This window comes from Anabrus simplex, chromosome 2 (assembly GCF_040414725.1).
Source record: "Anabrus simplex isolate iqAnaSimp1 chromosome 2, ASM4041472v1, whole genome shotgun sequence".
Classification (NCBI taxonomy): Eukaryota; Metazoa; Arthropoda; class Insecta; order Orthoptera; family Tettigoniidae; genus Anabrus; species Anabrus simplex.
Genome location: NC_090266.1, coordinates 1,001,522,543 through 1,001,534,947, shown reverse-complemented (window position 1 = coordinate 1,001,534,947; position 12,405 = coordinate 1,001,522,543). Strand labels below are relative to the sequence as shown.

General features: G+C 38.7%; 1 protein-coding gene across 6 annotated transcripts in view; it reads left to right on the top strand.

Annotated features, from left to right (window-relative positions):
• The window catches only part of LOC136864626 (transmembrane protein 19), a 220,661-nt gene that overhangs the window by 181,904 nt on the left and 26,352 nt on the right, over nt 1-12,405 (top strand). For 5 of the 6 annotated variants that reach the window (XM_068226362.1, XM_068226361.1, XM_068226363.1 and 2 more), the window contains one exon: nt 773-922. The exons of the other annotated variant lie outside the window; for it this stretch is intronic. In XM_068226362.1, coding sequence (XP_068082463.1) covers nt 773-922 — 150 coding nt within the window. The remainder of the gene's footprint in view (nt 1-772; nt 923-12,405) is intronic. 6 annotated transcript variants of the gene reach the window in all.

Here is a 12,405-nt window from a genome sequence, read left to right as displayed (position 1 = left end):
TGCTGATGTTAATTCAGCCAGAGAGTAATTTCTTTCTCATTGCAAGATGACAGCTTTTTAGCCCTTTGTATGCTGGGCTGGGTAGCTCAGACGGTAGAGCGCTGGCCTTCTGAACTCAGGTTGGTGGGGGGGTTAATCCTGGCCCAGTCTGGTGGTACATGATGGAGTTCAAATACGTCAGCCTCATTTGGTAGATTTACTGGTACATTGAAGAACTGTGGGACAAAATTTCAGCACCTCGGCATCTGGGAGGTTTATCATGTTCAACTAAATTATTTAGGACATAGTTCATATCTAAATTGATGGGTCTTTTACATGGAGATCAGTAAAAATGAAATGAAATGGTGTATGGCTTTTAGTGCCGGGAGTGTCCAAGGACATGTTTGGTTCGCCAGGTGTAGGTCTTTCGATTTGATGCTCATAGGCGATCTGTGCGTCGTGATGAGGGTGAAGTGATGATGAAGACAACACATACACCCAGTCCCGCACCAGCAAAATTAACTATTGATGGTGAAAATTCCTGACCCTGCCAGGAATCGAACCCGGGAGTCCTGTGACCGAAGGCCAGCACGTAGCTAGTGGGACATAAAACCATCATCATCATCATCATCATCATCCCTTTGTGGTTCTCTCAGTAGCTTTGGGATTTGTCTTTTTCTTGTTAATTTTTGGATATCTGTGAATGGAATAACTGTGATGTTCTGAACAATTTTAGTGATAGATAAATAGATAGATAGATAGAAAGGCTCTAAGGAAAATAATCTTCATGCAGGTGGCCAGCGGAATTGGATCCAGGTTTTATGTAATGGAGGAATGGCAACACAGTTAGCTTTACTGTACTTGCTGGATGCTGGTTGTGAAGAACGTCCAATAGACTTCTCACAGAATTACCGTTCTTCCTGGCTGGGTCTTGGTGTATTAGGTAAGAAGTCATTGCATTATCCATGAAGACTGATATGTTTTTCACCCTGCTAGTGAAATGATACATTTTTGAATTGGCTTAATTTTGTCCATTTCATGATCTGGATAAAAATTAGATAGAGCTGTAGAGATTAACATATTTTAACTCATGTACTCTAGTATGACGAATTTGTCATCCATACATTGTTCTTGGCAACGCTTGCATGGACATTATTAACTGTGCTATTTTGAAATGTGTATTAGAAGGTGTACTTGCATATTCAGTATGCTTTATTGAGGTAGTACATCATCGTTGGAAGATGGAGTCTATTGATAGGTCAACATAGTCTCAATATTTTCTATACAATAAATAAAATTCATGTAAATAATACATCAGTTCTTTAAACTCTTTTTAATATATAATGTTAATTAATGAAAAATAGATTAGTTCATTCTTTAACCACCTTGGGCCCCGCGTAACCTATAGGTTTCATAGGTTCCCGGTCGTCAAGCAGTGCAGACCATACTAATGATTCCAATATCATCCCAGAGAGTGCGGCATCGGCTATGCTAATTTTCAGACACTTATCTCACCACAGTTGGTCACAATAAATGTTTATAAAATGGAGTCCGCAAGTTATTGGCGGAAATCGCATCACAGTGAAAGTAAGTACACTTTTCCAGTAATAATAAGAGTTCTAGTATTCTGAAAAAGAGTAGTAATGATTCTACAAGTTCACTAATACGTAATTCATGAATAATTTTATAGGAATCGGCAAATTCTAATGAACAGTGGCATATCTTATAATGATGTAACCTATAGGTTACAGTGGGTCTCACTTGAAGTAATATTTTATACAATGTTTGTTTCTTTTTTTCTTTTAGGCCTTGATTCCAATGCGATTCTGGAAATTGTCAATGGGGACGTGTCCGATATGTCAGACCATTCTGACGACGAGGATGAAAGAACTTTCGTCACTGTACTTCCTGTACCCCCCCGGCGGGACACATGTTCAGGAGGAGGATGAAAAAGATGGCGAAGGGGAAGATGATCAAGAAAGTGTCCAGTACGAGGGTATCTGGAAGAGGTCTGATGTATTTGAACCATTTCCTCCAGCACCTCCACCAGAACCTGTACAAGAGCCGAAAATACTCCCTTCTCTCTCAAGAATCTACAGATGCATTGGAAGCAACATATTTGCCACACTGACAGAGTTCAGAAACCGCAGATACCTACGTGATAAAGGGATTTGTTTGGATGCCACAGTAGAAGAGATAAGGAACTTTTTTGCTGCCACCATTATTATGTCTTATTTGAAATATCCCCGTGTACGAATGTATTGGGCCAGGAAGACCCGGGTCCCACAGATTGTGGACAAAATATCAAGAGAATGATATTTCAAGATAAAGAGCAACCTGAAACTTGTAGATGACACAGAAGTGGATGCAAATGAAAAATTGAGTGACAAGGATTGGAAGTTGAAACCACTGATCAGAAACATTCAGCAGGCTTGCCTAGATAACCCACTAAGTGACAAACATTCCATTGATGAAAAAATAGTACCATTTTGGGGAAGGTAGGTAGTTATGTGTCAGTATGTCAGAGGAAAGCCAAATCCATGTGGCCTGAAGAATTTTGTCTGTGCTGCTCCAGATGGGCTACCAGTTGACTTTTTTTTTGTATGAAGGAAAGGGAGATAGAATTCTGAATGATGCTGCATTTCACAGTTTGGATATCGGTGCAAAAGTGGTAATTCGATTATGTAGATCTCTACCACCTGGCTCGGCAGTATACATGGACAGATTTTTCACTTCAGTTCATCTGTTGGATATTCTCCATTCTGAATGTGAAGTACAAGGCATAGGAACTTAGCAAAAAAAAAAAAATCCAGGATACTGACTGATGAGCTGATGTAACCGATCTAGCAAATACCAATTCCAACACATTGGCATTAGCCTGCAACCACAGAGCACATTGTTAAATTGTATGACAACGAGCCTGTCATTTTAGCTTCCAGTGAATTAGGGGCTGCATCAGTGATGACACTGACTCACTGGCTCAGCCCCTATACAGAAAGAAACTACACCTTAATGAAAAGCTGTATCAGACTCGCTTAGAACTAGCTAAAAACCTTTCCAAACCCCAATGGGATTTCTTTCAAACAGTGGTCAACCAAAAACTAGAAATTATTCTGAAACATAAGCAACAAATTTTAGATAATAAATTGCATAGACTGAAAAACAAGCCCACACTCGAAGGCATAGTGTCGAAGTACAACATTCAAACTCCGACACCATACATAATTTCCACCTACCTGTCATTAACTTGACTGACATAACACTGAATGAAGAAGAATCCACAATGTTGAGTAGGAACCCAAAACACAACTGGCCAAATGCGTCCCATCTTAACAATGTCATTACAACGGTAACAGAATCAGAATTAGCAATTACCAAATTTCCTACTGATCAACAAGATGAGGTTAGGTTTGAAGAAAAAGAAATTAAATGATATTTTTAAGCTACATAATACCAATTCTCGAACAAATCAGGTCAACACTATTAATTCAGTTTTGAAACTTAAGAAGAAAATCAAAGAAAACAACTTAATTGTAACAGAAGCTAACAAAGGTAACGTAACCGTCATCATGAGTAAAGAGGAATACATTAATAAAACAAACAACTTTTTTCCCAGCAAAACTTTTACCATTATCAAAAAAGATCCTACAACTAAAATTTAAAAGAACTTAAAACAATTGCTTAAATGGCTAACTTTCCTCTTAAATGACAACAAAACCACTGAACTATTCAATATGAATCCAGGACTCCCCAAAGCTAGAGCACAATCCAAGATCCACAAAGCTGACGTCCCCATGAGACATATCATTAATTATAGATGGAGCCATTTATATAAAATTTCACAGTACATACAACAGTTTTTAAAGAAATATTACGGGTTTCTAGCCAACAAGTCCATTAAAAACGCAATAGAATCAGTTGAAAATCTTAAAAGTTTTGAATTTCACCCTAACCATACAATCCACTCTTTCAGTATTAAAAACTTATATCCAAGTATCCCTATAAAAGAAACCATAGATATAATATACAATAATTTTAGATAGTATAGCAAATTATCCATAAAATCAATTCAGGAATTTATGTCAATTCTGAAATTGGTTCTAAATAACAACTACTTCAATTTTAATAACGTCATTTACCAACAGAATGGTCTGGCCATAGGATCGCCAGTCTCAGGGATATTGGCAGAAATTTACTCAGATAATTTAGAATACACAAAGAACTTAAACCCGTATTCAGTAATATCTGCTACTGGGCTCGCTATGTGGATGATGTTTTGGCTATATTAAACCAAGACCTTGGAAATGTGGCCAATACCCTATCCAGTTTAAACGCTCTAGATCCGCATATCAATTTTACACTCGAATCTGAATCCCAACAGAATATAAATTATATAGATTTAAGTATTACTAGACATCCCAACTGACTATCTTATCGTATCTTTAGAAAAACAACCAAAACAGTTGTACAACCAAAATGCTTCTCTCCATTCGCAATCCCATAAAAAAGCAGCGTACTATAGTATGGTAAATAGAGCATTCACCATCTCCTTATCCAAGAGAGTCCTTCAAAATGAACTAAATGTTATACGATCACTAGCTAAATCAAATGGATATAATGTACAATTTATCAATAAAATCATCAACACAACTAAAGGACGTCAAATTTCTACTTTAAACAGAGAATCAGTAGACAGAATAATATATTCCTCCTTCGTGTTCAATAATATAAACATTACCAAATTACTAATATTTTCAAGAAACATAACCAACAAATAGCTTTTAAAACAAATAACAATTTTTCCAATTTGTTTAATACATGTACTATCAATCAAACTAATAAGTTTTCTCAATCAGATGTCTACAATCTGCAGTGCAATAGCTGTGAAATTACATATATAGGCCGAACAGGATGTTATATCTCAATAAGATACATGGAACATTTCAATGCTTCAAGATACAATCGTTTCTCTGCCATGGCACAACATGACACACTTGAACCATAATTTTACATCAGTTGACCAAGATCTATGCATATTAAAAGTGGATAAGAAGAGCACCATGCTCAACATATTTGAGAACTGTTACATTTATTTATAACAGTACTTCAACCCTATTCATAATATTAATGAAATAAATGAAAAATCTAATATTCTCTTTGATATAATCATTCGTATATACACAAAAAGAAAAACATGAAAAAAGACACGTTAATTCCACCATTCAGTTCAAACCTGTTCAACTTGTTGATTGGTCAGCATACTGGCCTTTGGTTCAGAGGGTCCCGGGTTTGATTCCCGGCCGGGTCGGGGATTTTAATCTTCATTGGTTAATTCCAGTGGCCCAGGGGCTGGGTGTTTGTGCTGTCCCCAACATCCCTGCAACTCACAAACCACACACAACACTATCCTCCACCACAATAACACGCAGGTACCTATACATGGCAGATGCCGCCCACCCTCATCGGAGGTTCTGCCTTATAAGGGCTGCCCTCAGCTAGAAATAGCCACACAAAATTATTATTATTAGTTCAAACCTACCTACCCGCCCTCCGCCTGCCCCTCCTCACACATCCCTTCTCCAACCCTTGCCGTCATAAGCTATACTCCTGCTCCCTCTCAACAGTCAGCCTGGTGTTTGTGTCTATACCAGGTGCACACAACTTGTGTAAAACATAGGGGTGAGTCTCATATAGCTATATACTAATCTCGCTCTTCTAGCTTACCTTCTTTTTTTTGCAAGCTGCTTTACGTCACACCGACACAGATAGGTCTTATGGCGACGATGGGATAAGAAAGGGCTAGGAGTGGGAAGGAAGCGCCCGCGGCCATAATTAAGGTACAGCCCCAGCATTTCCTTCTTCTTCATGTGCCATATCCTCGCAGAACGTTGGCGATCAGTAGCATGATCTGTTTGTTCATAGCTGTTCTGAACAGAGTAAGCGTAGTCACCCCAAACCACTGGCCCAAGTTGCCGAGCCATGATGTCCTACTTCTCCCCGGACCACGTTTTCCATTAACTCTCCCTTGGAGTATTACTTGCAGAAGGTGGTGTTTACAGTTCCTCATCATATGACCAAAGTATTCTAGCTTCCTTCTCTTGATGGTAGTGAGAATTTCTGGTTCTTTGTTCATACAGTGCAAAAAATCTATTTTGGTCATTTTAGCTGTCCGAGGTATCTTCAGCATCCTTCGGTACGTCCACATTTCAAATGCTTGCAACTTCTTGCACATGGTTTTCGGTTAGTGTCCATGCATTAACGCCGTATAACAGAATGCTGAAAACGTAGCACCGGAGTAGCCGTGTCTGTAGTGAAATGGAAAGGTCACGGCTTGTCAAAAGTTTTCCAAGTCTCTGAAAAGAAGTTCTGGCCTGCTCAATTCTGCATCGGATCTCGTGAGTAAGGTCCCAGTCATTATTGATGTGACATTCCAGGTATTTAAATGTTGCCATTCTCGCGATCTGTTCCTTTGCTGCTGTGAGATTACCTCGAATGCCATCTTCTTTCCTACTTATAACCATCCACCTGGTCTTCTTTACATTAAGCCTCAAACCCATTGTGCTGCTGGCTTCAGCGACAGCATTAAGTACAGTAGTTCCTGTATATCCTGGAGATTGGTTGCAAGTAGCACAGTGTGAAAATGGGAAACCACGGAAAACCATCTTCAGGGGTGCTGACAGTGGGGTTCGAACCCGAATACTGGATACTGGCTACTCTTAAGCGACTGCAGCTATCGAGCTCAGTGCTTACCTTCTTTTCTTCAAATAATTTTATTTTTCAGTTATTCACTTCAAACAAAATTAAACAATAGATCACTACATCTAATGAAAAGGAATACCTATTCAAGTTATGAATGTTCTCCTTCAATCTACATACAAGTCATTACCCATATTACTATTGAACAAACATAAATTATAAATTATAAATCAAGGGATGCCAACTCCGAGATCAACTCGGGATGCTGTAGGAGAGACAGCATAGTTTGGGCATCAACCACAGCAGTTTTGATGTGTCATTTGGTTTCAAGTTTGGATGTGTTGTTCAGGCTTCATCAGTGTTTTAAATTAAGATTGCAAATTATGACATACCAGATTGTTTAATCTATTATTGGTTATATGTATGCATGTGTCTTCCAATTGGAGCATGGCTGAAGATGACCGAATATATATGGGGCCGAAACTAGTCCCGGTTTTATAAGACAATATACAAGCTAATGGTATTGAATTAGGTGGACCCTTCTCTACCCTTTGATAGTCATCTTTCTGCCTTGCCTTCTTTCCCTAGAAGTGGTTTTCCATCTGAGCTCTTAATATTCATACACCTAGTTTTCCTTTCTCCAAAGGTTTTTTTGATTTTCCTGTTTGAAGCATCTACCTTTCCTGGGGCCATACAACCTTCAACATCCTTGCACTTCTCCTTCAGCCATTCTTCCTTAGCTGCCCTGCACTTCCTAACCACTTCATTCTTTAATCGCCTGTATTCTATTCTGCGCTCTTAATTTTTTGCATTCTTGTATTTTCGTCGTTCACCGATCAGGTCTAGTATCTCTCGAGTTATCCATTGTTTCTTTGTTCATCTTTCCTTTCTTCCTAACATCTCTTCAGCAACCCTACTGACCTCACTCCTCATGACTGTCCATTCTTCTTCTACTGTGTTGCCTTCAGCCTTTATATTTAGTCCTTGTACAACATGTCCCTGAAACAATCATTCACACTCCTTCCTTTCACTTTGTGTAGATCCCATCTCACTGGATTCCTTCCCTTCTTCAATTTCTCCAAGTTCAGATGGGATTTCATGACCAACAAGTTGTGATCAGAGTCCACGTCTTCTCCTAGGAAAGTTTTGCAATCCAACACCTAGTTTCTGAATCTCTGCTTAATCGTAATGAAGTCTATTTGATACCTTCTAGTGTCTCCAGGTCTTGTCCATGTGTACAGCCGTTGTTTGTGGTGTTTGAACCAAGTACAATAGAAGTCCGCTATAGCGAGTACGGCATATAACGAGAACTCCGTTATAGCAACGACTTTTTTTCTGTCCCTTCAAAATTCCTATATTAAACTGTGTATCGTCCTTCGGTTACAGCGAGAACCCTATCACTGGCGCATCCGTTATTACGAGCGATTAAGCGTGCGCGCGTTTTCCGTTACCGATAATTATGCACCACAGCGATGATATTCCATGCGATCGATTACCTTCGGCATCGTTTCCTCGCTATGTGCACTAGCGATTTCCCTCGTCGACATTCGTAGGCGATGTCGGAGTCGATTAGTAATACCCGTCGACAGCTGTTCCGTAAAGAAAATTCGAAATGAAAGAGAACATATTTTCGTAATAAGTGCGTAAATAACGTGTCCGATAACGGTTGTTAAATCGTTAAAAATTAAGGCTGACTAAACGACCGCTTAATTTTGAGGCTAAATACTGCACTTAAGTAAGAATGGGATACACCTCGAGATATGGCAGAGTGCGTAATTGATTTCAGAGGTTAGTTTATATTTTGTCGCGTCTGGTTAAATTACGGAAAGGCTATTATGAAAATTTATAGCGAGAAAATTATCATTTCTCTACTGGCGCTTGAAGTGTGTTTTCATCATACGTATAGTACGATTAAGTTAGGATACGTGACGCTGTTTGAATAAGAAAACTGAAACGTTTGCAACAAAATGCGATCGATCATCTTCGGTACGGTATAGATTTTTCACTTTGTGCATTTGCGAGCTCTCTCGTTGACATTCAAAGGCGATGTTGGAGTTGATTACTAATACCCATCGACTGCTGTTCTCTAAAGAAAACTCGAAATGAAAGAGGATAACATGTTTTCGTAATAAATGCGTAAATAACGTGGCCGATAGCAGTTGTTGACTCGTTAAAAATGACTGAAGTAAACGATATCTTAATTTTAATGTTATATACGGAAATTAAGTAAGAATGTGATACACCTCAAGATATGGCAGAGTACATAACTGATTTCAGAGGATATTTCATATCTTCTTCCGTTTAGTTACGGCTATTTACATGTAAATTTTTCGCGAGGAGGTTATTTCTCTACATGCATTTCAAATAAGTTATGTTTTTATGATAGGCTACATATACAATTATGTTAAGTGACGCTGTTTGAAGAAGAAAGCTGAGGTGTTTGCCACATAAATCTCTGGAGTGATACCGTATTTTTCCGAATCCAAGACTTTTTTTCTCAGAATCTCATGCGAAAACTCAAGGGTTGTTGCATTCGCGGCCTAACTGTAAGTTAATGGATACCACTAGCAACTACCACGGTAACCACGCTGCTTCTTTTCACACGCGCATAACTCGTTGACAATAAACGACCGCCTCTTTACTATACATCGCTAGCCGCGACAACCTGTTGTACAGAGCCTGTGTGTTTCTCAAATCTGCAGAATGGCATCAAAACATGCGACCCTTCGAATTCTTAGAAAAGCCATGGCTACTCAGTGGCAGTCATAACGCGTCTATTGTACTTGACGCTTAGTAAAATTAGGGTTTATACACAGCAGGAATATTTTCGTGATGGATAGTCGTATTGTAAAGATACGTGTTAAAGGTATTGCCGGCAAATTTTCAACGGGTTCTAGTCGATATTATGATGCCAATTTTAGTTAATGTTTATTAAACACTCGGAAATGTAGAATAATTGTGCAGCCGCAAGAAAATACGGCATAGGCCTAACTAAAGCCAATATTTGATGTTAGCGTGAAGACAAAGAGCTAAAAAGATGCGTACTGCACAAAAAAATGCATTCAGTGGTCCGCAACAAGGACGCTTTAAAGAAGTCGAAGGTGAAATTGTGTGGAATGTGCACGAAAAACGCAAGGGCGGATTGGCCGTACCGTGGCGCAATAAACTCGTTCGTTGACTTTCAACGTTCGCGATTAGGCCTATACATCGCTAGCCGCTGAATTTGGCCGAACCCGACTAGCGAGACGTGCGTGTAGCGGTAGCCGGTTATATCTGACGCTGCGTAAAAGTAACAGTTTTATAGATAGCAAGAATAATTTCCTGATGGATCGTTGTATTGTAGAGACGCATGGAATAAGTATTGCCGGAAAATTTTCAACGAGTTCTCTTCGGTATTATGATGCCAATGTTAAGTTAATGGCCCTTAAACCCGCGGAAATAAAGAATAATTTTACCAGCCGCAAAAAAAACAAAAACAAAAAAACAAAAGAAAAACGGCGTGATGAAAGTCGATGTTCGGCATTTAAAAATGGTCTAAAATGCGTAGGCCTACTCTACAACAAGGCATTCATATGATTTTACACACTTCTTTTTGAGCCTGATTTAAATTTTTTGAAAGGAAAAGTGGGGTTAATCTTAGATTCGGAGAAATACGGTACTATATTTTTTTCAGAAATAAATTAAATATACACTTTCACCTAGTATCGGATTACGAAAAATAACAAACACGTAAGCCGTAGTGTGGATATCATCTGCGGAAACACAAGTTTTCAACAAACTGATTGCCGTTTCATACCGATTTTAATGTGCATGAAGGGTTTTCAGACTTTTATACAAAAATCGGATATAACGACAATCCGTTATAGCGAGTGGATTTTTCGCTGTTGTGAATTCTCGCTATAACGGACTTCTACTGTATTAGCAAGGACTAAATTGTGATTGGTGCAGAATTCAACTAGCTGACTTCCTCTTTCTTTCCTTTGTCCCAATCCAAATTGTCCTACTGCATTACCTTCTCTTCCTTGGCCTACCACTGCATTCCAGTCTCCCATTCTTACCATCCATTACCTTCGGTTTATAGCAATGAGAGCCAGAGGCACATTTTACCAGTCGGTGGTAGTGTGTCGAGATATCGATATGGACCTTGAACCTGAGGGTCGACATGGTTCAAATGCTAATGATTTCTTCAGAACATACTAATGCACATCACCTGTGAATATGAACTTCCTATCTCTGGTCTTTTGAGGTGTTCTGGTTTTTATGAACATTAGTGTATAATGTGTATATGTTGCAAGGAAAACCAGAAGTCTAAAACCAGAAGTCCTGTTGCTTGAAAAGGGACCCAAAATTGGCAGTGGAAATTTTACTGCAAAGCTGAACAGAAGTGTCTGGGGTGTAAAAATTGCATTTCTATGTTTTGACTTCTTGCGCTGCCTATGAGTCTTCCTAACAAACTAAGTTACACAGTATTTTGAGTCTTCACAACTCGATGTCATGAAAACTTTGTACAGTTGGAAAGAAAATTAGTGAAAACTGTAATTGTATTTTTCTCAAAATACAGTTTTCTTAATAGCAACAGTCAATAATTAATATCTTCTGAATGATTGCACCTAGAAGCATGAATTTTTTTTTTTTAAGTGCTCAGGATCTTATGCCATTGCACCTAGAGCATGAGTATTTCTTTTTATATGCGCAGGATCTTATGCCAATTTTAGAACCACAAATATCTTAAAAATGAAAAATCTGACTTTAGGTGCTTTTCTGCACAAGTCAGATTTTTCTGCTAAATGAAGACAAGAAGCAGAGTTGGTCTCCTTAGTTTGGTCTTCAGATATGTACTCAAATGAAAATTTTTGTGATGGACAACGTACTCTGATCATTATTTGAAAAAAAGCAATTCTGTTTTAATAACTAATAGTAGTGCTGTTATGTGTGACATACCCTGGGTCTACATTACCTGTGATTACTACCACCATGCAAGGAACACCATGTGTCACATTTATTGCATTTGTTACTTTTCTGTTTTGTTATTGCGGGTATTGAAAATAAAAATGGCAGACTTAGTGTTTAAAATTTCAGCTACTATAATACAGTGTTACTCTAGCAGAAGTTGTGAGCATTTTATTTAATGTGTTTAACTGGTTATACCTATACCAGGGAGCCGTAGGTCCCTAACAAATTGTGGCAACCATGCCAGGATTTGTATTAATTCAAGCAACTTGCAGATTGCGTGGATCTAAAGAATACATGTCCAGACGTGCCAAATCTCCCAATCGCCGGGACCAATCGCCTGATTTTCGGAGCAGTTTCAGTAATTTTCACATTATTTTAAACTCCCGCGCGTTTCCTTATTCTATCGATATATGGCTGAGTATGGCTGGTCGATAGTGGTTCTAATAATCACAACTAGATGGCAGTACGAGGCACGGTGGCCAGCCATGTGCTCCTCTTTGGACTATATAATACAGTCAAATACTCAAATAGCTTAATAATAGGAAGTGGAAGTTGCAACTGAGTAACCTAACCTCAGAAGTAGCACGCCATAGACGTCTGTCCGGGGCAGGACCTGCATAAGTGCTCATGTTACATCACGTAGTAGTGCTTCTCAGTTCTGTGTCTTACTATTTGTTTTGGCTGAAAAGTAAAAAAAAAAAGAAAGAAAGAAAAAAAAAAGAAATATGATGCAGTGTTTAAAAGCGTTTATAGGAAAGAGTTTCCATGTTTCAGTGA